Source organism: Rhinopithecus roxellana, chromosome 7, assembly GCF_007565055.1.
Source record: "Rhinopithecus roxellana isolate Shanxi Qingling chromosome 7, ASM756505v1, whole genome shotgun sequence".
Taxonomy (NCBI): Eukaryota; Metazoa; Chordata; class Mammalia; order Primates; family Cercopithecidae; genus Rhinopithecus; species Rhinopithecus roxellana.
The window spans coordinates 88383536-88409400 of record NC_044555.1 but is presented as its reverse complement, the minus strand read 5'-3'; the positions used below and the strand labels follow the sequence as shown (position 1 = coordinate 88409400).

Here is a 25865-nt window from a genome sequence, read left to right as displayed (position 1 = left end):
AATGTATAGGTTAATTTGAGGAGTATTGCCATTTTAACAGTGTTAACTCTTCCAGTCCATGAAATTATTTTAAGAAGTGATGCTTAACTCTCTATTTAGGCCTCCAGAATCTTGGCTACCATCACAAGCTGGCGTCCATGTTTTCCATAGCTACCTCCATATCTTCTTCATTACTGTGAATCTGGAGGGACTTTATACTGTAGTGACTCCTTAGTGAGTGAAGTAACAAAATTAAAACTAACTCTAATATAGTGGTGGTGAAAATGCAAAATAAAACAACTGCTAAGGAGAGGAATTTGGCATCACCTATTAAAATTACATATGCATGTGTTCTTTCATCCAGCAATCCCCTTCTAAGAATTCATTTTTCCCATTTCATGTATCCATAAATATGTGTCTACTATGTACCCACAAAAATTTAAAAATTAAAAAAAATATGAAAAAAATAAATAAATTTGTAGCCCAAACAAGAAAACAAGAAAAAAGAAAGAAAAATTTCTTAAACCTGAAAATGGGAAAGCAGAGGATGTCAGTCAGGAAGCAGAGCCATGAATAAAGACATTGCTAGATATTCACCAATGTTGGCATCTCTTTGCATTTGAGCCAAAGTTATCTTCAAAGTAGGAGACAAAGCTGTAAAGTTATCCAGTAGACAAATGAAAATGCAATAAGTATTTGATCCAATATTCCAGTTTTATTCCAGATCATCAGTTGTAGCTTTCTACATTGGAGTCTTATATACTGCATCAGTTAATTAATATTATCAGTTGAATGAAGAAGGTGAGATAGAATTGATAGACTGATGATAGACACCAGAAATTTATTTTTTTGTATTCACGTGTTCCCACCCTATTATCTCACTGCCTATTGCTATCAAGAGTTTCTGTTCAAAGATTACTTGTAGCCAAAGATATTTACACAGCTTCACTAAGAAACAAAACAAAATCAAACAAAAACCCCACCATATATGTTCAATAATAAAAGGGATTTCTAAATAAATTATGGTACACCTGTAAGGTGAAAGATTATGCGGCCATTAAGATTACGTATGTGAAGAGTGAGAAAATGTGTTTTATAATTTTATGAAAATGCAGACAATAAAATTAGATCTATGGGATGATCTCAATTAGGGAAAATATGCCTAAAAAACAGTGTGATAGGAAATATAACAACATGTTAATAAGGTCGCCTTTGGATGATAAGATTATGGATACTTTTCTTTTTGTACTCATATGTTTATTATTTTGTGGATAATTTTTTTGTAATCAGAAAATAGTAAACTATTTTTTAGCCAAAAGCATCCACATCTTTCTTTTTCTTGTGTACTATGGGAATATGCATTTTGATCTGACCATTGATTGTGGGTCTTTTGACAAAGTGCAGAGTTGTTATGACATATGGTTAGTTCAAAGAGGCTAATTATCTTTAGGCTGTCCAATTGGTTTAGGAGCTCTTCAACAATCATTTGTTCTTCTAGCAAATGTCACCACTGGACAGAACAGTGAGATCCCCTTGACTATCCTAATTTGAAAGCAATGGACGAAAAATACAAAGGCTGTTTTATTAATGAAAAGTGATGATTGATATACTGCAAAAGATAAAATGTTAAGATCCAAAATCTTGCAGTGATATTCACTGAGAATTCCCTAATGTCACTATTATTCCTAGAGAAAGTTTGGTCTGAGATGGAGCCCTGTGAACCCTGAGTTGGATAGTAGCTTCTTTATAGAAGTCTTGCACCACACCTTACCAGGTGTGCACAGAAGTAGTGTGTTTAATGCTCTTTGATGTCATGAGCTCCTTATGAAAAATCTAGAACAATATGTTACAGTGATAATTATTATATGAATTCTTTTTTTCAGAATATTTTAAATAAGCCTTTCTACTTGAAACCTATGAAAGTTGAGAGATATTTTTGAAGACAATATGTCTTCATTATTTTCTTTGCTTTTCTCAAGATGACAGAATTTTCTACTCATCCTTACATTTTTAAAAGGTTTCAAATTTCAAGCTGGTTTACACTTCCAGCAATCTTACAAAAACATTTGGGGGTGGGGCTTTCATTGACTGAATGTGCAAATTGTGGGTTTTGCTTTAAATAGGGTATTCAGACTCAACAGTGGGCATCAGGATGCTACTTAGGGTTGGAAATGTGTTTGTATTATTTTGCTTTACTTTTGGCTCAGGCAGGTATGAATTGGTGGAGTCAGGTGGCATGGCCATGAATAGGACAGTTTCATTATTTTTTGAGATTCTTAAATCTATTTGGAACATAATCTTGAAGCCACCAAATCTCCTGGGAAATCCTACCAAAAATGAATTCATTTTGCATCCAAACTTCAAGGACATAAATTTATAAAAGTGCAAAATGAGCATTGCTTTTGGCCCATTAGACCACCTCAGTAAGAAATGTGAAAGGGAAACAATGAACCTTCACCATCCCTAAGCTATATCTAATAAGCTTTTTTCCTTTGGATGATTTGAATCAGAGAAGTGGTACATTGCAGATGATTGGATCACTTTATAATCCCCAAATTTGATTTCCATTGAATTTACATACACTGAATAAACTTGTAGTGAAAGATTTCCATCTGTGATGATTTTTCATAACTGAAGTATGCTTGCATTACAATGTCTTATTCACCATTGTGTCAGCTGCGGCTAGCACAGGACCTGGCATAAAGAAGTCCTTCAATAAATACTTGTGAAATAAAGGAACTTTAGTTGCCTTGGATTTTAAAAGGTAGCCTGAAGACACCACATCGGAGATAATTAGGACTGTGTTGACATAAAGCTTGAGAGAGAATCACAAAAGCTTGAGAGAGAATCACAAAAGAAAACAATTGTAACATTTTATGGGAAAGTCATCACCTGAAATTGGAGAAATCCCACGAATGGTACCAGCTGCAGTATTATCAAGGACATTGTTCCTGGTAAGCCCTTTAACCCCTCGTAGTTCACTCACTTGAAAAATGAGGATGTTCTAGGTCTAAAATGCTGTGATTCTTTCTGAGTCTTCTTCTATAAACCTTGCAGCCTTCTCTACAGGCCACAACTTACTTGAAACAACTGAAGTGGTTTCTCTCCTCAGTTTCCTCTCCTAGGCTCAAGCTACTACACTGGAATTTTTTGAAGATCACCTCTGTGTTCTATTTTCACTGTCCCTTCATATGCAGAAAATATAAGACTCTCTTGTGCCATCCTAATTAGGTTATAATGCAAACCGTAAATTGGCTGCATACTTCTGTTTTTTGCCCTTCACGCTTTATTTTAGTCTCTTTTCCATTCCATACTTGCAAAGCAGTTTCCCAGGATTGAATCTGGAGTGATGTTTAGAATAAAGCCTCAGTAAATTTGAATTCACATCATTGGCCTTACCAACATAGCTTTTAAAAAACAACTCACAGACCTTAAACAATCTCAGTAAGTAGCTTAAACAAATGAGTTCTACTATAGCTTTTAAGATGATTGCATCTTCTCAAACTCCAAGATCCAAATAGATGAGATTTTAGAAATCTCACAAAACAGACTAGTGGCCTCTCAAGCTAAACCTGGAGTACTTATCACCTTATTTGTGACTAATCTAGTGCCTGATATATACAAGTATATTGAATACATTTATTACCTTCCAGAGAGAAATTCTCAGTAGCATTCATCGGCTGTTTCTGTTTCATTATCTGTGAGGAGTTTTTCTCCTTCTCATTTGCTTTCATAACTCTTTTCCTCACACACTCACATAAATTTAGATACTGCATGAAAGAACTAATTCTGACTACAACCATAAAAAATATAGAAGCAGAGAATACACCCTATAGAGATAGGAACTCTGTATGAATAAGAAATTATGTATGATTGTGAAGGTAATTGTTAAATGTGTTCAGAGATATGATGACACTGGAATACCTTAACAGCAGGAACAAGATGAGTGGAATCAAATACCAGTTAACCAGAATGACTCTGGAGTGACATCTACCAAATAATTTACTTTACTGGTTAATTAGCAACTAGAATTTGTAGATGTTTTTCGAGTCCATGTATTATGTATTTGGTCCTCACAACTACCTAGGAAGGCAAGCCAAGCATTACTATTACCCAGTTTCACAAATGACAAAGCTGGGGTCTGGAGGCTCAGTGTTTGCCTAAGATTGTACAACTAGAAACTGATGAAAACTCAGATCTTCTAACTGAAAATCATCTTTCCAGTACAGTACATTGAATCTGATTAGCCAAAAATTAAGCTAAACCATTTTTTAAAAAAAAATCCTGCTAAAAATTCTTCTAAAGTATATTCATATACTTGCTTCAGAAAAGTAGATATGCTAACCATATGTAAGTCCTTTTATAATATAGATATCAAAAAGTCAGAATCCTACTATGATAAAAAGACCCCAGTTCATTATTATTATTATATATGAGTTTCATTTTAGTAAAGATATTATTTGAAAGGAACATTGGGGTGGAGACAGAGTGGTGCGTTTCAGTGCAGGTACAGCTCGAGTATGCCACTGACACAGCCTGTACCCCAGTCAGATAAATGTATTGCATCCAGTTCTGTGAATATGTCCTTCTATTCCTTGTAACTGTGCCTCCATACATAATGGAGTGAACTCTACTTCTTTTTATGTCAAATTCCTACTTACTTTTAATTTTCGACCCAAATGCTGCTTCCATCTAAATTCCCATAATTTTTATCTGTAACGTCTTTTTGAACTTAACACATTGACTTTGGAGTTATTTGGTGTACATATCGTAACTCGCTGATCAGAGGACAGATTTATTTCTTCTTTTTAATACCCTTGGGGGCTTTACACATAATGGTATTCCTTAGATTCTTGGAATCCACATTTCGGTAGATGTGGGATTTAACTAGGATGTGGTTTTACGTGACACATAAAGCAATAAATAAATGGAATCCATAGAAGTGTATTTGAGGCTGAAAATTAAGAAAAATAATGAAATGTGTATTCACTTGAAAATAATCCTCAGAAGTTGCACGTAGGAAATAGGGAAAAGTTGGTAATAATGTTAAGTTGGTACAAAGTAACTGCAGTTTTTGCCATTTGTTCTGTTGTAAGATTGCTGGGGTTCGAATGCTATCTCTAGCATTTACTAGTGGGGTTGTATCAGGCAAGTTGCTGAACAACTCTGAACCTCAGTTTCTTCATCTGTAAGTTGGACATAATATCTCTCTCACTGGATTATTGAGGGGATTATATAAATAACATATGTGAAGCAATTGACACTTTACCTGACATATAGTAAGCATTCATTACACATTTGTTAGTTAGTAGTATTAATAGTAGTAATAATAGTAGTAAATAGGGGCTGGTGCCTTTTTAAAATCTCGAAAGTTGTAAATAAAATGAAAAAATAAACCAATGTTAAAGGAAATAGGGAAAATTGGAAGGGGAAGTAGATGATGATTTCTAATAATCACAAACACAGGATTTGATTGCAATCTAGACCTTAAGTTGCATTTTTATTGAAATATAGGTACATGTTATAGGGTGTATATGGTATTTTGTTACATGCATAGGATGTGCAGTGATTAAGTCAGGGTATTTAGGGTATCTATTACCTTGAGTATTTATTATTTATATGTGTTGGAACATTTCAAGTCCTCTCTTCTAGCTGTTTTGAAACATACAATACATTGATGTTAACTGCAGTCACCCTACTCTGCTGTCAAACATTAGCACTTATTCCTTCTATTTAACTGAATGTAGGTAGCCGTTAGCCAACTTTTCTTCATTCTCTGTGCATACACACCCTTCCCAGCCTCAGATACCTATCATTCCACTCTTTATCTTGATAGTAACTTTTATACTTCCCACACATGAGTGAGAACGTATGAGAACATATGTTCTGGCTGGCTTATTTCACTAAACACAATGACTTCCAGTTCTATCCATGTTGCTGCAAAAGACAAGATTTCATTTTTTATGGCCAAGTAGTATTCCATTGTGTATATATACCACATTTTCTTTATCCCCATTAATCTGTTGATTGTCACTCACGTTGATTCCACAGCTTTGCTATTGTAAATAGTGCTGCAGTAAACATGGGGGTGCAGGTATCCCTCTGACATACTGATTTCCTTTCCTTTGGATACATACCTAGTAGTAGGATTGCCGGATCATACAGTAGTTCTATTTTTAGTTTTTTATGAAATCTTCATATTGTTTTCCATAATGGCTGTACTAATTTACATTCCCACCAATAATGTATAATAAGACTTCCTTTTTCTCTGAATCCTTGCCAGCATCTATTATTTTTTGTCTTTTTAATAATAGCCACTCTAACTGGCATGAAATGATACCTCATTATGATTTTGATTTGCATTTTCCTGATGATTAGTGATATTGAGAATTTTTCACATACCTGTTGGCCATTTACATGTCATCTTTTAAGAGATGTCTATATCATTTGCCCATGTTTTAATGGGATTATTACTTTTTGGCTGTTGAGTTGTTTGAGCTCCTTGTATATTCTGGATATTACTCCTTTGTCAGATGAATAGTTTGAAAATATTTTCTCCCATTCCACAGGTTGTCTTTTTACTCTGTTTCCTTTGCTGTGCAGAAGCTTTTTAGTTTAATATCCCGTTTGTCCATTTTTGTTTTTGTTGCCTATGCTTTTGAGATTTAGCCATAAAATCTTTGCCTAGACCGATGTCCTGTAGTGTTTCCCTTACATTTTCTTCAGTAGTTTTATAGTTTCAGGTCTTATAGTAAGCTTTTTAATCAATTTTGATGGGTTTTCTTGTGTGTGTATGGTGAGAGATGGGGTCTAGTTTCATTCTTCTGTGTATAGATATCCAGTTTTCCCAGCACCATTTATTGAAGAGGGTGTCCATTCCCCATGTATGTTCTTGGTGCCTTTGTCAAAAATCAGTTGGCTGCAAATATGTGGATTTATTTCAGCATTCTCTATTCTGTTTCATTGGTCCATATGTGTCTATTTTGTACTAGTACCATGCTGTTTTGGTTACAGTAGCCTTGTAATACATTTTGAAGTCAAGTAGTGTGATGCCTCCAGCATCGTTCCTTTTGCTCAAGAGTGCTTTGGTATTCAGGCACTTTTTGGGTTCCACATAAATTTTAGAATTGTTTTTTATTTTCTGTGAAAAATGATGTTGGTATTTTGATGGTAATACATTTTGAAGTCAAGTAGTGTGATGCCTCCAGCATCGTTCCTTTTGCTCAAGAGTGCTTTGGTATTCAGGCACTTTTTGGGTTCCACATAAATTTTAGAATTGTTTTTTATTTTCTGTGAAAAATGATGTTGGTATTTTGATGGTGATTGCATTGACTCTGTAGATTGCTTTGGGTAGTATAGTCATTTTAACAATATTAATTATTCTAATGTGTCAGCATGGGGTGTCTTTCCATTTGTTTGTGTCCTCTTCAATATCTTTCATCAGTGTTTTGTCATTTTCCTTGTAGAGGTCTTTTGCCCCCTTGGTTAAATTTATTCCTAGGCATTTTTTTGTAGCTGTTGTAAATGAAATTGTCTTCTTGTTTTTTTCAGCTGTTTCATTATTGGTGTATAGAAATTGTTGAGAGCAAGCCCCCCAAAATCAGGCCATAAACGGGCCCCAGGACTGGCCATAAACAAAATCTCTGCAGCACTGTAACATGTTCATAATGGCCCTAACACCCACGAGGAAGGTTGTGGGTTTACAAGAATGAGGGCAAGGAACACCTGGCCCACCCAGGAAGGAAAACCACTTAAAGGCACTCTTAAGCCACAAACAATAGCATGAGTGATCTGTGCCTTAGGGACATGCTTCTGCTGCAGTTAACTAGCCCAACCTATTCCTTTAATTCAGCCCATCCCTTCATTTCCCATAAGGGATACTTTTAGTTAATTTAATATCTATAGAAACAATGCTAATGATTGGTTTGCTGTTAATAAATAAGTGGGCAAATCTCTGTTTGGGGCTCTTGGCTCTGAAAGCTGTGAGACCCCTGATTTCCCACTTCACACCTCTATATTTCTGTGTGTGTGTCTTTAATTCCTCTAGCGCCACTGGGTTAGGGTCTCCCCGACCGAGCTGGTCTCCACAGAAATGCTACTAATTTTTGCATGTTGATTTTGTATCCTGCAACTTTAGTGAATTTGCTTATAAGATCTAAGAGTTTTTTGGTGGAGTCATTATGTTCTTCTAAATGTAAGATCATGTCATTTGCAAAGAAGAACAATTGGACTTCCTCTTTTCCAATTTGGATGTAGTTTTCTTTTTATTTCTTTCTCTTGCCTGATTGCTCTGGCTACAACTCCCAGTACTATGTTGAATATGAACGGTGAGAGTGGGCATTGTTGTCTTATTCCAGTTCTTAGAGGAAAGGCTTTTAGTTTTCCCTCATTCATTGTGATGTTAGCTGTGGGACTGTCATATATGACCTTTATTATGTTGAGATATTTTTCTTCTATGCATAGTTTGTTGAGCATTTTTATCGTGAGGCAGTGTTGATTTTATCAAATGCTTTTTCTGCATCTGTGAGATGATATGGTTTTTGGCTTCATTCTCTTGATGTGATGTATTATGTTTCTTGGTTTATGCATATTGAACTACCCTTGTATGGGATGCAATCTCACTTGATCCTTTTATATTATCTTTTAGTTAATTTTATTATTTTAATTTTTTTAGAGACAGGATCTTGCTCTTTTGCCAAGGTTAGAGTGCAGTGGCATGATCATAGCTCACTGTAACCTTGAAATCCTGGACTCAAGCAATCCTCCCACCTCAGTCTCCTGAGTAGCTAGGACTATAGGTGTGTACCAAAATTTTTTAAATTGTTATTTTGTAGAGACACAGTCTCATTATGTTGCCCAGGCTGGTCTTGAACTCTTGGCCTCAAGCGATCCTCTCACCTTGGCTTCCCAAATGCTGGGATTACGGGCATGAGCCACCATGGCCAGCTTGTATTGTCTTTTTGATGCGCTATTGAATTCAATTTGCTAGTAGTTTGTATTTTTGCATCTGTTTTCATCAGGAATATTGGCCTGTGGTTTTCTTTTTCTGTCATGTTCTTGTTTGGTTTTGGTATTGGGTTAATGCTGGCCATGAACAATGAGTTAGGGAGAATTCTCTTCAACTTTTTGGAATAGTTGGAAAAGAATTGGTGTTGGTTCTTCTCTATAAGCTTGGTAGAATTCAGCAGTGAAGCCATCTGGTCCTGGGCATTATTTTTGTTAGGAGACTGTTTATTACTGATTCAATCTTGTTACTGATTACTATTGATTATTGATCTGTTCAGGTTTTCTAGTTCTTCCTGATTCAGTCTTTGTAGGTTGTATGTGTCCAGGAATTTATCCTTTTCCCCTAGGTTTTCCAGTTTGTTAGTGTATAGTCATTCCTAATATTCTCTGATGATCTTTTGTATTTCTGTGGTGTCATTTATATTTCCTTTTTTTTGTTGTTGTTGTTTTTTTTTTGTTTCTGACTTTGTTAAACTGAACTTTAAGAATCCTAGTCTCCTCTCCTTTGTCCCACTTTTTATTTACCAAATAAATCAATCATTCCCCCGTATCCTACTTCACAACTCTCAAGGTGTGCCCTATTGTAGAGTATCAAATCCACAGTCCTGTTTCCAGTAAAAAAAAACATTTGCAGTCAGTTTCTTTGAAACCTTTTCTAAGCCTGAAGCATTCACTTGTCTATGGCACAGATGGCCCCAACTCACATCAGCCTCTACAGATTTTTTTACTGCCCCCCTGTGCCTGACAGATAAACCTTGAAGGGTATGGGACTACTGACCTTTTAAACGGATAACATTTTAAAAGGATTCTGAGTTATCCACTTACTCTACATCAAATAAATATGCTGCCTTCATCCTAACTCCTGATGGATAGAAGGAAATGAGTAAAAGAAAGAAATCTTTGCCCACAACCAAGAAAGAAGAGAAAATGTCCAGGTTCTTTTATCTAAAGGGAGTGAATCTGACTTTTTGATTCACTTTGGAGATTGCTAAAAAATACTAAAGGAAGAAATTAACAACTAATTGTCCCTCAACAGAAAGGTAAAAAAGCACGAAAGAAATTGGGGCAAATCTTTGTAAACACATATAGGAGAAATTGGGCATTTTCGATAAATAGCTTGAGATTGTACTTCTACTATGAGCTTTCAGACTTTTCACATGAATAATTCCCATCTTGGTAGGGCATCAAATCTATCACTAGAATATATAATCTTGACAAGTAGCAATGTTTGATTGTATTGAAAACTCTTTCCTTGGAAGCATCAACCAACTGACTTTTCAAAGGCATGGCCAATTATACACAAGTTCAAACTTGAACTCAGAATGTCCTGAGTGTGTGTGCACTAAGCCCAGGCTTGCTCTTTGCTTATTAGACTTTTTTCTTCCGGAGGAGTCAACTACTACATTGTTACTTCTTCTTCATTGTGTTCCTGTCCCCACCCTGGAGCACCAGGAGTTATTCGATCTATTGATCATATTTTGTTGATTATGTGCTTTCATATCTGTCTATTTCCAAAACAAAATTGATAACAAAATACATAATGGAGTTTATATGTTGTAGGTACCTTGATCAGTGAAATGGAGTAAGGCCTGATTGTTGGATCAGGTACTTTGATCAGTGAAATGGATTAAGGTCTACATTTCCATAAATTATGAGGACATTCTGGGATCCTCTGAAATATCTAGAAAATAGTCTGGTAGCTTCTTTTGAGCACCACAGTCTCCAGCATTTCCAGTAGTTACCATGGTCACAGGTGGAAAGAAGTTAAAACATATCATTCCGATGCGATACTTTCTAGCATATAAACTCTTTCCCCATAGAGACGTCATCAGCATTTATTTGGTCTAAGAACACAGAACGGAAATTCTGATGCTAGTTTAAGAAAATCATTTGAAAAGTTAACTGCTATACAGCAATGAGAATAAAAAATTATAGTCCCTCCATAATAACATATGTGAATCTCAAAACATAATGTGAAAGAAGCCAAACCCCAGACAACATATACAATATGATTCCACTTAGTTAAAGTTTAGATACAGGTGAAACAAATATATAGTGTTAGATGTCTGCAGAGTGGTCACCCTTGAGGAGGGGGAGGTGAGTTAATGGAATGGGGCATGGAGGGGGATTCTGGGAAGCTTGTTAAATGGTTTCTTGATCTGGGTTATAATTAAGTGAGATTTACTTGGTGACAATTCAACCTTATGCTTATTACTACTTTTCTGCATGCATGTTACACTTCAACAAAAATTCACTAGCGTAATATAACTAAAGAAGGAAATTTTAAAATTTTCCACCAATACTAAAAAATATTTTGAATGCTTTATACAAAAAGTGATACACTAATAAATCGTAGATAAAAATGTTTTAACAAGTTAAATGGGAAGATATGATACCCAAAAACAAAGACAATTAGAATAATAGGAAAAGACTGGGAAAGAATACAGTGAGGACTACAGTTTGGAAATGCCAACTGTTTTATAAGCGAGGAAAATAAATTCCACGCAGAAATTTAAGAGAAAGAATAATTTCAAACTGTATAGAATTTTATCAAACATCAAACCACTTCATTTTACAGACTGAGAGACAGAGAAAAGCTGTTTGTTCAAGCCTGCACAGCTGGTCAGTGGAAACTATAACCCAAGCCTCCTCAGGCCTCTCTCCCCCTTTGTAAAAGATGAGGACAACAGTTAAACTCCACATCACAATACGACTTTTCAACACAATGACAGATCTGATAGCATGGAAGGTTAGAGTGCAGGTGAATGGCTGCTGCTGTGTACCTTTTCAGATTCCAAGGCTCCAGACTTTGGGGATGTTCCAGCAGTGACTTTCCCAAGATTGTAATGAATTATGAGAAGGCATGGGAAAGCAATGTCAACTCCTGCTGAAACTTCAGTGGAAGAGGCTGAAACTGAAGAATAGCAACACTTGATCGTCTGGAAACACCAGATCCCGAGAATGAGTTAGCCTCATTTTAAGTGACCTGAGAAATTTCCAGAGTTGACTAGAGTTGACTACGAAGAATAATTTTAAGGATTAAATGTCAGGGGGCAGACTTCGTACATGTCTGTGAATACTGTATACTTCTGAATAGGCCAAAGCTCCCGCTCAGAAGTCTCCCACGGGAAAAAAAAAAATGAGATAAATATAAGAAGCCATTCCATTTCCTTTGTTCCCCAAGCAATAACTGACACTAGGGAATTCAAACAGATGAGGTTATGTAAAGAGAGGAGTTAGCAGTAGGAGACTAAGTCATATGGGCAGAAGAATTAATTTAGAAGGCATAATCAACAGAGATGAGGTGACAAATGGGAACAAAGTAAAATCAGAAGTCCAACTCAATGGAAAGGATGCCTCCAGTCAATCAGAGTAAAGGCACTGCTTTCATAATTGTGTCTTGGTTTTCACCAAGTATCAGGGAATCACTTGACCAAAGGTGTGAACTTAGAACAACCATGAGATGGTAATGGCAGAGAAGAGAACCATAGCAACAGTGGTGATACAACTCAGAAAAGTTAAGGCCTCCATTCGCATCTGTTTTTTTTTTTTTTTTTTTTTTTTTGAGATTCTTTTTTAAGACAGGGATTTAAGACCCATGCGTTGTTCCTTTCACAGATTCTATTTTGCATTACAACACAGGCAGTAATCCCAGGCTCTGTGTAGAATAATGTCTTCCTAGTGTTCCCCTTGAGAACCTACATTTGCTGCTAATGTGGGGCTGCATGTGATGGCAGCCTGCTAGTTTCCTGCTGGTGGACTAATGGCTGCAACTAAGCACTCCTTTCAAACTGTGCTCAAACCCTCGATGTGGAGATCTCTTCCTTTGAAATCTTGTTACAATTCAAAGACTATGGAAATCAAGAGCCCATTTAAGGATTCAGCCACAAAAGCTGAAAATTATACACTTTTAAGGACATCAGACATCTGGCAATGAATGTACAAAATGGTTTTAGTTTGGTGTTTGGGCAGAATCTCTTGAGGCTGGGAGACCAGGACCTGAGGATGTGTGGGTCTCTCTCACAGACCAAACTCCTTGAGGGAGTGGGCCAAGGGCTTGGGTAGATCACAGCTTGGAAGTGTCGATAGTCTTTTATATAAATCATGGGAATTCCTAGAAGTTCTGCCTGCTAGTAGGTACATGATTCATTACATAGAATCATACATCCTTGATAAGCTGCAAGGTAGGTGCCCTCTAAAAATGCCCTGGTCAAATAATTGCCCAATTTTGTGATCATTCTCCAGGTCATCTGACATGGTTACCCTCTCCTAATGTAGCCCCTGGAGTCCTGGGGTACAGTGAGGTGTTTTTGCTTTGTCATCAGCAGCTTCCCAAAGACTGGAAGAGTGCTAGTATTTTGTTAAGGATTTTACCATCTATGTTCATCAAGGATATCGGTCTGTAGTTTTCTTTTCTGGTTATGTCCTTTCCTAGTTTTGGTACTAGGGTGATGCTGGCTGCATAGAATGAATTAGGGAGGGTTCCTTCTTTATCTTGTGGAATAGTGTCAAAAGGACCACTTTTTCTTTGAAGTCTGGTAGAATTCTGCTGTGAATCCATCTATTCCTGGGCTTTTTTTTGTTGGTGGTAATTTTTAAATTACCATTTCAATCTTGCTGCTTGTTATTGGTCTGTTCAGGCTATCAAATTCTTCCTGATTTAAGCTAGGAGGGCTGTATTTTTCCAGGAATTTATCCACCTCTTCTAGAGTTTCTAGTTTATGTGAATAAAGGTGTTCATAGTAGCCTTGAATGATCTTTCGTATTTCAGTGGTGTCAGTTGTAATATCTCCTGTTTCGTTTCTTAGTGAGGTTATTTGGATTTTCTCCCATCTTTTCTTGGTTAATCTTGCTAATGGTCTATCAATTTTATTTATCTTTTCAAATAACCAGCCTTTTGTTTCATTTAGCTTTTGTATTGTTTGTTTGTTTGTTTCAATTTCATTCAGTTCTCCTCTGATCTTTGTTATTTCCTTTCTTCTGCTGGAGTTGGGTTTGGTTTGTTCTTGTTTCTCTAGTTCCTTAAGGTGTGACCTTAGATTGTCTCCTGTTTAGTTTCTTAGTGAAGTTATATGGATTTTCTCTCTTCTTTAATTGGTTAATCTTGCTAATGGTCTATTAATTTTATTTATCTTTTCAAATAAGCAGCCTTTTGTTTCATTTAGCTTTTGTATTGTTTGTTTGTTTGTTTCAATTTCATTCAGTTCTGTTCTGATCTTGGTTATTTCCTTTCTTCTGCTGGGTTTGGGTTTTTTTCTTGTTTCTCTAGTTCCTTAAGTTCTCTAGTTCTCTAGCCTTAGCTTGTCTGTTTGTGCTCTTTCAGGCTTTTTCATGTAGGCACTTCGGGCTCTGAACTTTCCTTTCAGCACCACCTTTTCTGTATCCCAGAGGTTTTGATAGGTTATGTCATTTTTGTCATTCAGTTCGAAGAATTTTTAAATTTCCATCTTGATTTCGTTTTTGACCCAATGCTCATTCAGGAGCAGGTTATTTAATTTCCATGTATTTGCATGGTTTTGAAGGTTCCTTTTGAAGTTGATTTCCAGTTTTATTCCACTGCGGTCTGAGAGAGTTCTTGTTACGATTTCAATTTTCTTAAATTTATTGAGGCTCTTTTTATGGCCCAACATATGCTCTGTCTTGGAGAAAGTTCCATGCACTGTTGAATAGAATGTGTATTCTGCAGTTGTTGGGTGAAATGTTCTATATATATCTGTTAAGTCCATTTGTTCCAAGGTATAGTTTAAATCCATTGTTTCTTTGTTGACTGTCTGTCTTGATGACCTGTCTAGTGCTGTCAGTGGAGTATTAAAGCCCACCGCTATTATTGTGTTGCTGTCTATCTCATTTCTTAGGTTTATTAGTAATTGTTTTATAACTTTGGGAGCTCTGGTATTAGGTGCATATATGTTTAGGATTATGATATTTTCCTGTTGGGCAAGGCCTTTTACCATTATATACTGTCCCTCTTTGTCTCTTTTAACCATTGTTGCTTTAAAGTTTTGTGGTTTTTTGTTTTTTTTTTTTGAGATTCAGAAATATTTTATTAGAAAAGTAATGCACATTCATTGTAACATCAGCTTTTATTTCTGTGTACCGTATGAACTTCGCAAAACCGTTCTCCGAAGTTAACCATTTAAAGCTCATTCATGTATTTTATTATGCATCCTACAACAAAGACTAGGAAGCAGGCAAGAATGACTATAAAACACAGCCTAATTACAGAAAAGTTAATCTATTTTTACATGAAAACATTTTGAAACCAATTTTGTGTTTATTGAAGGATTTTTCTCATGCATATTATTAAAGATTTTTTTTCTGTCAGAGTATTAGTTTCCTAGGATTGCTGTAACAAATTACCACAAACTGGGTACCTTAAAAGAGCAGAAATATATTCTGTCACCATTCTGGAGGCTAGAAGTGCAAAATCATGTTAGCAGGGTTGGCAGCTCCTGGAAGTCTGAGGGAGAATCTATTCCATGCATTTTTTTCTATCTTCTGATGGTTGCCATGATGTATCACTCCAATCTGTGCTCTAGCTTCATGTGGCATTCTCTCTCCTTCCTTTTTTTTTTTTTTTTTTTTCTTTTTGAGACGGAGTCTCGTTCTGTTGCTCAGACTGGAGTGCAGTGGCACAATCTCAGGTCACTGCAACCTCCACCTCCCGGATTCTAGTGATTCTTGTGCCTCAGCCTCCTGGGTAGCTGACATTACAGGCACACATCACCATGCCTGGCTAATAAAAATTAACTGGTATTTTTAGTAGAGATGGGTTTTTGTCATATTGGCCAGGCTGGTCTTGAACTCCTGTACCTCAAGCTGTTCACCCGGCTTGGCCTCCCAAAGTGCTGGGATTACAGGCGTGAGCCACCATACTGGCCGTATAGTCTCTTATAAGGAACACCAGTCATGTTGGATTAAGGGCCTGCCCTGCTCCAGTATGACCTCATCTTAGCTACTTACAACCCCAATGACAGTATTTCCAAATAAAGTCACATTCTGAGGCTCTTCGAAGTACATGAATTTTGGGGGGACACTGTTCAACCCAGTCCATTCAGTATCTATTTAACATAAAAAATCCCACACTATACAGGATGAAAAAATGACTTATGAAGTAGATGAATGATTGTTGAATATACAGATGTGATCTTTTATTTTCCAGTCACATACAGGGATAAGAATTTTTGGGGAATATGTCTCATTCACAAATATGTGTTACATGCAAAGAGAAATTTATACATTGTTCAAGTAGGATTCAGGGAATTAACCTAATTGCATTCTCTTGTTTCTATTTCAAGCATATTGTTCTCCAGATTTTTTTTTTTTTTTTCTAATTCTGATTTCCCTGTAGGATTGTTCAGATTTAAATAAAGCCTGTAAAGCAGAAGTAGTAAACAAGCCTGGGTACTAAAGTTAAATATTACAGAGGTAGTAAAATAAGTCTGAGGTAAATTCGTGTATTTAATTCTTATGTATTTTGCCCATACAGTTATGCTGATATTTCATTCCCACCAACTTAAAATTTGTACCCATAATGGAGAATCTTTTTTCTGTATTTAAAAAAAGTTTACTGAGCAAATCAATGGTATAAATATGATTTCAAGGATAACTATTTAAGAGAATATTTATTTATATGTACCGTTAATCAACATGTCCCTTTCCATACCCCATGTGCCCTTTGACTAATTATCTCCAACTCATCCTTCGGGTCACAATTCAAGTATTATGTTCTCATACCTGGTTTCTGACAACAGATAAAATCCTTACTAGATGCTCTTATAGTACCATGTACGACTTGTTTGTAGTATTTGCCACTGTGTCCATTTTATAGTGATTTTTGTGATTATAGCTAACATAATTTTCCTCTACTAAACTCTATAGGATGTGGACTGTGGGCCATGTATGTTGTACTTACCTTTGCTTTTCTAATGACAAGTTCAGTACTTGCTTGATTTTGCATTTTTACTTTGCTTTCAGTTATTGCTGAATAACTGAATAAATTAGAAGTATATATTACATGTAAAAAGTTGACATGTGAATTATGAATCAGTCTCATCAATTTGTTAAAGAATCTTCTACCAAGTACTCTTTCTTGAATAAACTTTTACCCTTGTTACAGTTGTAACACCATTAAGGAAGCATTGATTTTACTATAGTGAATAGTTTTCTATTTCAAATAGACTTGGCTGAATTATTTTGATTAGCTTAATTAAAAAATACAAGATTCTAATAAGAGACTTTATTACTTGCTAAAGGCATTGTGAGCTATTGTTAAAATAAATACAATTGACATGAAATAGAAGTTTTGTGAAACAATTCTTTGTAAGGATTTTACATTTTTACTTGGCTATATATGAACAAAATGACCCATATCATACAGAAAAATCCCTTTAAAATAATAGACTATAATTTGAAAAATGAAATTTTGTCAGAACACATATTTAAACTAATATTTTAAAATTTAAAATTTGTAAAAAGCCTACATTTGAGAACGCTACAGTAATTATTCACAAGTAGGGACATTAAAATTCATCCATAATGATCATTGTTTGAGCCAGACAAAGGCTGTTGCAAATTCGAATATCTAACTTCAAAATTTAGGACATGCAGGTATGATTTGACAGGTTGAGTTTACATATTTAGATAAATACAACATAGTATTATTTAAACAAAATTCCCTGGCCAGAGGAAGGATTGCATTTCAAGAGTCCAATATGATGCAGAGATTAATACATTTTTCCAGTCTTGAGATGCTTCTGCTCCCTGAGTGGAACTTTGTCATGGTAATATTTCCTACAGTTTCTTTTTGAGGGAAAAAAAATGCTAAATGCTATCAATTTTCAGACTGTCCCACACTTAAACCTATATCAAGACATTCAGGAACATAACACGAGTAAAGATGAGAGAAATTGTGAGAAAAAAAATTTTGAAGAATAAGATGATGGTGACTTATAATTTGATAGTTCCTCTAAGCTTGGCTGAGCACCCTCTGGGGTTATCTTGTACATCCTGATCTTGTGGACTAAGTACCTTCTTGTGTATCAGTTCCCACATTAAAGGAGCTCTTCTCATAGAGAATTCTTCCATGTTTTCATGATCTGAACCCAGTTGCAATGATTTCATCACTTGCTGTCTAACACTTAGGTTAAACTTTTCTGTCATGCTTATTCCAAGCAAAAATCTTTTGACGATGCGATCCTCTAGTGAATGGAAGGAGAGGTCAACAAGGCGACCACCAGGTCTCCGAAACTTCTGAACTGTCTTCAGTCCTGTGTAGAGTTCATTGAGCTCATTGTTCACAAATATGTGAAGAACCTGGAAAGTCTTGGTGGCAATATGAGTAGATCACTGTAGCAAGTCTTTTCCTGCATAAATAACAGAGGGAGGAAATGCTCCTGCAATGATGCTGGCAAGCTGCTCGGTTCTGGTGATGGGGTAGATGCTGCGTGCTGAAGCGATTTTCTTGGCATGCTTCTCCTCCCCATATTTTCTTAGGATAGATGCAAGTGCCTGATGATCTAAAGCATTCCCAACATTAGCAGCAGTGGGCATGTCAGGGTACCTGCCACCATCCATCCTCATGTCTAAGGGGCCGTCTTTCTGAAGGGAAAAACCTCTTTTGGGAGTATCAAGTTGCATGGAGGAACACCCAAGATCCATAAGAACTCCATCAAAAGTCCCTGGCTGCACTTCAGTTTTCATTAATAAGGCTTCATCCTGGTTGAACCAGCCCAGCATAGCTCGGATTTGTTTAGGATACGACTCTGAAAGATGTTCAGTTAATGCATAAGCTGTTTTGTCTGCATACAGAACAATATCTGACTCCTTCTGTAGAATGGCTTTTATGTGCCCTCCTGAACCAAATGTCATATCTAGAAAAGCCTGTCCTTTTTGTGGTGACAAACAATGAACAACTTCATCCACCATTACTGGAATATGTAATTTAGCCATAGTTTCAAAATCTCTATCTTGAGATCCGTTTAAATCCCAGGCTTGAGTTTGATCTGTTTGCTCCTGGGCTTCATATTCTTTATATTCTTCTGCTGTAGTGTGTATGCTTTTTGGCCACACACCTAAATTAGGTATGCCAGGTTCTAACCAACATGAAAGATATTCTTTATACATTCCACAAAAATATGGATATTGAAGCATTCTGTAGGTCAACAAATCTGAGGCGCAAAGACTTCTCAGTTGGCCTCTAACTTGGGCCAGCGACTACCACTACAGTGCCGGAGATCCTGAATTTGCCCACTTTAAAGTTTGTTTTGTCTGATATAAGAATAGCTACCCCTGGTTGCTTTTGGTGTCCATTTGCATGAAATCCCTTGTTCTACCCCTTTACTTTAAGTTTATGTGAGTCCTTATGTGTTAGGTGAGTCTCCTGAGGCAGCAGATGGTTGGTGAGTTCTTATCCGTTCTGTAGTTCTGTGTCTTTTAGGTGGAGCATTTAGGCCATTTACATTCAATGATAGTATTGAAATGTGAAGTACCATTGCTTCCATTGTGCTCTTTGTTGCCTGTGTACTTTGGTTTTTTGTTTTTTGTTTTTTGTTTTTATATTTTCATTTTATAGGTCCTGTGTTATTTATGCTTTAAAGAGGTTCTGTCTTGATGTGTTTACAGGATTTGTTTCAAGATATAGAACTCCTTTTAGCAGTTCTTGTAGTGGTGGTTTGGTAATGGTGAATTCTCTCAGCATTTGTTTGTCTAAAAACGACTGTATCTTTCCTCCATATATGTTACTCAGTTTCACTGGATACAAAATTTTTGGCTGATACTTGTTTTGTTTGAGGAAGCTGAAGATAGGTCCCCAATCCCTTCTTGCTTATAGGTTTCTGCTGAGAAATCTGCTGTTAATCTGATAGGATTTCCTTTACAGGTTACCTGGTGCTTCTGTCTCACAGCTCTTAAGATTCTTTCCTTCGTCTTAAATTTGGATAACCTGATGACAGTGTGCCCAGGCGAAGATATCTTTATGCTTCTTGTATTTGGATGTCTAGGTCTCTTGCAAGGCCAGGGAAGTTTTCCTTGATTATTCCCCCAAATATGTTTTTCAGGCTTTCAGAATTCTCTTCTTTCTCAGGTACATCGATTATTCTTAGGTTTGGTCATTTAACATAATCCCAGACTTCTTGGAGGCTTTGTTCATATTTTCTTATTCTTTTTTCTTTGTTGGATTGGGTTAATTCGAAGATCTTGTCTTCAAGCTCTGAATTTATTTGTTCTACTTGTTCAATTCTATTACTGAGACCTTCCAGAGCATTTTGCATTTCTAAAAGTGTGTCAACAGTTTTCTGAATTTTTTATTTTTTATTTTTCCTTAAGCTGTGTATTTCCATGAATATTTCTCCCTTTACTTCTTGTATCATTGTTTGGATTTCCTTGCTTTGGGCTTCACCTTTCTCTGGTCCCTCCCTAATTAGCTTAATAACTAACCTCCTGAATTCTTTCTGGAATTCAGGAACGTGTTTTCTGGTTCCTTCTCATTTGGGAGGCTCTGTCAGAGGGAAGGTCTAGGGCTGAAGGCTGTTGTTCAAATTGTTTTGTCCCATGGGGTGTTCCCTTGATGTAGTACTCTCCCTCTTTTCCTATAGATGTGGCTTCCTGTGAACTGAACTGCAGTGATTGTTGTCTCTCTTCTGGGTCTAGCCAGCCAGCAAGTCTACCTGGCTCCGGGCTGGTACCAGGGGTTGTCTGCACAGAATCCTGTGATGCGAACCGTCTATGGATCTCTCAGCCAGCACCTGTTCCAGTGGAGGTGGTGGAGGGTGTAATGGACTCTGTGAGGATCCTTAGCTTTAGTGGTTTAATGCTCTATTTTTGTGCTGGTTGGCCTCCTGCCAGGAGGTGGCGCTTTCCAGAAAGCATCAGCTATAGTAGTGTGGAGAGGAACCAGCCGTGGGTGGGGCCCTAGAACTCCCAAGATTATGTGCCCTTTGCTTTCCACTACCAGGGTGGATAGGGAAGGATCTTCTTGCAGTGGATCTGGAACTAAAATTCACAATGCAAGCCTCCGCATGCTGCTCTGTCTGGAGCTGCAATCTAGTCCTGCCTCCCGCCTGCCATGATCCCCTGAATCCCCAAGAAAGAATTTAGTATCAATTATTGGCCTACAGTATAACCTCCTTGAGATCAGGGACAACCTTTTTGTTCTCAATGTCTAGCACCTAATGTTAATCCTCTCAATTATTCTTAAACTATTGAATGGGTTATGATGCCTCTCCTAAGGATCTTTGCAATTAAAACCTTATCTCTAAATAGAATGAAAGATTTAATCTCCTAATAAAGACATTACAAGGGAAGTGGGGCATAGAAGGTATTTTTTGCAGGACATCCTTCCAGTATTCCTGGAAAAAATATCACATTGGTTGACTTTCTTGTCTGAACATGAAGCAGGTTAGAGTGCTGGAAGCAGATCTGGTGAGAGGAACCCATCAATCCTCCTCCCCTGAGAGGTGAGCATTGGCAGTAAAGAGATGGGCACAAAGGACTATTAAAAGGAACCCAACAATGGATAATCAAGTACTCTGGGAATAGCATATAAAGGAGCTGTTACAACTCTTATGCCTGAAAAGACAGGGGCACAGGCAATCTAACAGGAGTTGTAGCCTTCAGTAGAGGCAGCCAACCCACAATGACTGGGCAGGGAGGGAGATGAGGGAATAAAAACCCTGATCTCATTCTCCTCTCCTCCTACCTACCTAGCTCTTCCTGGGGCTTCACTGACCAAAATCAACTAGGAGCTAAAAAGTAAGGGAACCCATAGGAGCAGACAATAAGAATCAACCTGCTAGGACAGAGCAGGATGGAAAAAAAGCAGAAGGTGGACCTGGAGTGGCAGATGGAAAGGATCCAGCCTTCTACTGAAATAGCTCGCTGACAAGCATGACAACTTCCATGCAAGCTTTGGCAGGACAAGCCCAGTTCTGACCCCTGATTCCAAAATCTGTTCACCTCTGGTCTCCACAGGTCTGCCCTCATGAGAGTAAGAGCAAGAGTCATCATACCTAGGAGAAAATTATCAGAGTTTAATGTTTATTTCAAAGCCACAAAAAAGCACCTCTATTTTGTCCAAGCTTTGCCTGAGGTAGGAAATATTGTATTTTAAAGCCTTGACTTAAGTAAGAAAGTCTCTCCACTCCCAAAACTGAATGATGTGGATGGCTGATTCCATGGTCCTGCCCACAGCCCAGTCACATCTCAGCCCACCTGAAAGTTTCCAAGCTCTTTAAAATGACCACGTCTGCTGGGTTCCAGGTCTATAGGCTCCTTTCTGTGAAGACAAAAGAACTTGGCTGTCTTGTAAGATTGGATTAATCTTTTGAAGCATCAGCATTCTGGTGGAGAACAATAACTTCCCATAGCTTCTTGCAAGGGCAGCTTGCTGGAAAGAAATAGTGTTCCCCACCCGCCCCCGCCCCCCGCCCCCCACCCAGAGGACTTTATGAGAAAACAAACTGGAAAGATCTGTTGGAGCCACAAAAGCAGATTCTCTTTCTCCTTCTTTTCTCCTTTATATCCTATTTTACTTTAGCCATAAAACACGCATCGGATTGTAGAAATTAAAGCCCATCTCAGCTTGAATGAGGCCAATTTCCATACTGATGAAATAGTTGACAGCAATGCAGGCTTGTTCATTCTTCACTGAAGTGGGTTCCCCACCAAAATTCACGGGAATATACCAAGAATCTAATGAAATAAAAGTTTTTAGAAATCCCTTTTAAAAATATACCAGAGTAATCAAAGATTCTATATTAGTAAAAGGCCTTAATAGTACCCTTTTGTATTTAAATGTAGTCCTCCTTGCTTGGGAACCAACTGTCAAAAGACCATAAGTTTCAAAAGCATGGGTTTAAGATAAGCCAATATGATGTCAAATTTTGTGGAGTCCAGATGGTTCTGTCAAGCTTGTCTTTGGCTGCTTGGCTTGTGGGGATTTTTCTTCTGAGAACTAAATAAACGTGGGTGGTAGAAACATAGCTAGCAACCTAAGAAATACACATGAATCACTGTAGTAAATGTTTCAGAGTATGTGCCCATTCCGAGCTCCACTTCATCAATCCTCCTCCCCCTGAAAAGTGAGACCCTGAAGCCACATCATTGCCATGTCTCCATCACTTGTTGACCACAGCTAATTGGACCAAAAGTAGATACTTAGCTCAGAAAAACCAATTCAGAATCTACACTGTCAGAAAAAAAAAAAAAAAAAAAAGTCTTTCATCATTTGGTATTGGGACACAGAAAGGTCAGTAAAACTACCTATAGGCAGTCATCTTATAAACTGATAGAAACTTGACTAAAGGCCACCATTTAGAGGCAGCTATGACATTCCATACATAAACATGGCAGAAGAATCAGCCTTGAGGAATAAAAAAAAAAATGAAGCCACTAATAGAGATTAGAAGATATAAAAGACCATATACTCCAAAGAGAGATATGAATACAGGTAGGAGAGTTCTGCCTTGAATTATGTTGACTTTCCAGGTCCTGTTTCCAGTCCCTACTGAGGCCTGATTGTAGGTATTGCCCTTAAGATCTTGGAGATATCCTTGTATCTGTTCAAGAAATACCTCCTTTTGCTTAACCCACTTTGGATTTTACCATCAAAATTATTTGTGGACATAATTAACTCTGGAAAATGCAAATCAGTCATCTCAGGGCTTTAGCTTCCAGAAGCAACATCACGTAGGCACAGGGATTCCCAAAAAAAGTGTTGAGCCTGGTTCTCTAACATCAGGATAGAGTATGTCAAAGGGAATTTTTCTACAGGATTGAAGAAGACAGGATGATTGGCAGTCCATCCACAGAAGATGGAGTTACATGAGGCAGCTATTAATTCCCTGGCACTGGTAGGTGGGTAGGGTATGTTAGGGGCAGGGATTCGTCAAGGGATTTGCTTCCTTACTCTGTTTTTTTTCAGTGCTTTACACTCAGCAGAACCCCAAGACGTGTGTTTACATTTTGCTGTCACCCATAGCATTGCCTGTTTTATGCGTCAACCTGATCTTCATGTTAACCATACCAAGCTTATGATGTTGTACTGACCCTACCGAATCACACTTGTTTAATTCAGCAAAGATAAAAACATTAATTTTAAAGCAATGCCTTATAAAATATGTAACATTTCCTTAAAAATGACACAATGTACTTTTATTTTTCAAAGCTCTTGTTTATTGTTGATGTAACATCTCCAGGTAGTGATAAATTTTGGGTTATGTGCCCTATTTCAAAAGGCTTTTTACGTATTCTATGTTCTCCCTATAGAAATCCCATGAGTCTGGAAACGCAGGCATTAATAAACTTATTTAAATGGAAAAAGTGAGGCTCAGTAAGTCAAATGCAGCTACCCAATGTTTTTCAGCTAATATGTGAATGAATAGGGACACAAATTCGGAAGTTGTAACTCTGAAACCTATACTCTTTCCACTATAGAAGAAGTGTAGAATTCTGAAAAATGTCTAAAATGCAGTCTTTATCGTGGGAACCTATTTAACATGGGTTCTCACTACAGTGTTTCTAGTTAATAAAACATGAGAGTAAGACTATATCTGACTCGTTCATACATTTCTAGCACCTAGAAGAATATGGAATATGTGAAAGGTGTGTGACTTGGGGTGGATCTGCCAGAAGCAAACTCTGAAATAAGGATTCATGTGAAAATGGATTATTAGGAGGTGTTCCCAGGAAACCAATAGGGATCTAAGGAAGTGGGACTAGGAAGGGAAGGAAATCAAGCAAGGATAGTACATTAATTCCCAAGGATAGTAACTTTGAGTCAATCCCATAGGCAAGTTCTGGAGAGAGTCTAGGTCACACCTCAGAGTGGTCCCCATAAGGGGAAACTGTGACTGGAGCATTTATTTCTTCCTACCTATCAATCATTTTTTAAGGGATGTGCACAGAGGGATGTAAATTTCCAGGCACTTTCAGTTATTCAGGTGAAATGGGCCTTTGTCAGCTTGAGGGCAAATCTTTGACAATGCAACATAGACGCTGGCTTTTGAGAGTAACAGCACACCAGGAGTCATGTGCACAAAAATGAAAAAGGGGTCCAAGGAAATATGAACAGCAACAGCACAATGATGGCATCTGGCACAGTGTTCAATAAATACTTGTTGAATGAAAGAAATTGAGGAAGGAAGGATGAAAAAAGGCAGGAAGGAAGGGAGAAAAGATGTAGTATTATCTAAATATCCTAGCAACATTTGGAGATAGATACATTTTTCTCCATTTTTCTGATGAAGTAACTGAAGCTCAGTATGGTTACAAAATTTGCTTAGGTAACACAGCTTGTAATAGTAGAGCCAAAATGCAAGCATGTTTATCTAGCTTCAAAGCCTCTGTACTTTCACTGCTCTATCACATCGAACTGTCATTCACATGCTGCCTGACCTCCATAGAAACTGCCTGACCGCCTTTTTTAACCCACCAAGAGTCCACTGTCTTGGGTGAAAATCTGGACCACTTTGTAGCATCCACATACCTTTGTCCCAAGCACACGTCTTCTCTTGTGCCCTAAGATCTTGTCCATTTGAAACAGGATTAGAAAAAAAGAGTTGGACATACAGATGTTCAGATAAAAAGTGTTGACACCATTCCCTATGCAAAAACAATGAAAGATGCCAAGTCCTAATGAAGAGTCCAGTCTCCTGAAATCTCCTGGCATTTTCAGCAGACTGCAGTTTTCTGAGAATGTGTGTGTTTTCCAGAGCACGTCTGCTCAGAATGTATGAGCCAAAACCTCCTAGGGATTTTCCATCAGTTGTTTATATTGTGCCTGGATCTACTCGAATGAGTTTATTATAAATAAGATAGAGTGATGGTATTTTTTCATGAATTGAGACTGAAAATTAGTTTTAAATATTGTTTTCAGCTCTAGA

At 37.3% G+C, this 25865-nt stretch overlaps 2 protein-coding genes across 2 annotated transcripts in view; one reads left to right on the top strand and one right to left on the bottom strand.

The window, feature by feature from the left end:
- The window catches only part of LOC115898625, a 1104002-nt gene that overhangs the window by 897008 nt on the left and 181129 nt on the right, over positions 1–25865 (top strand). The gene's annotated exons all lie outside the window — the stretch shown is intronic.
- LOC104656169 (probable methyltransferase-like protein 15) lies at positions 17935–19137 on the bottom strand. The gene is given in 1 exon segment (XM_010355808.1): positions 17935–19137. A coding segment is annotated over 1 exon segment (1203 nt).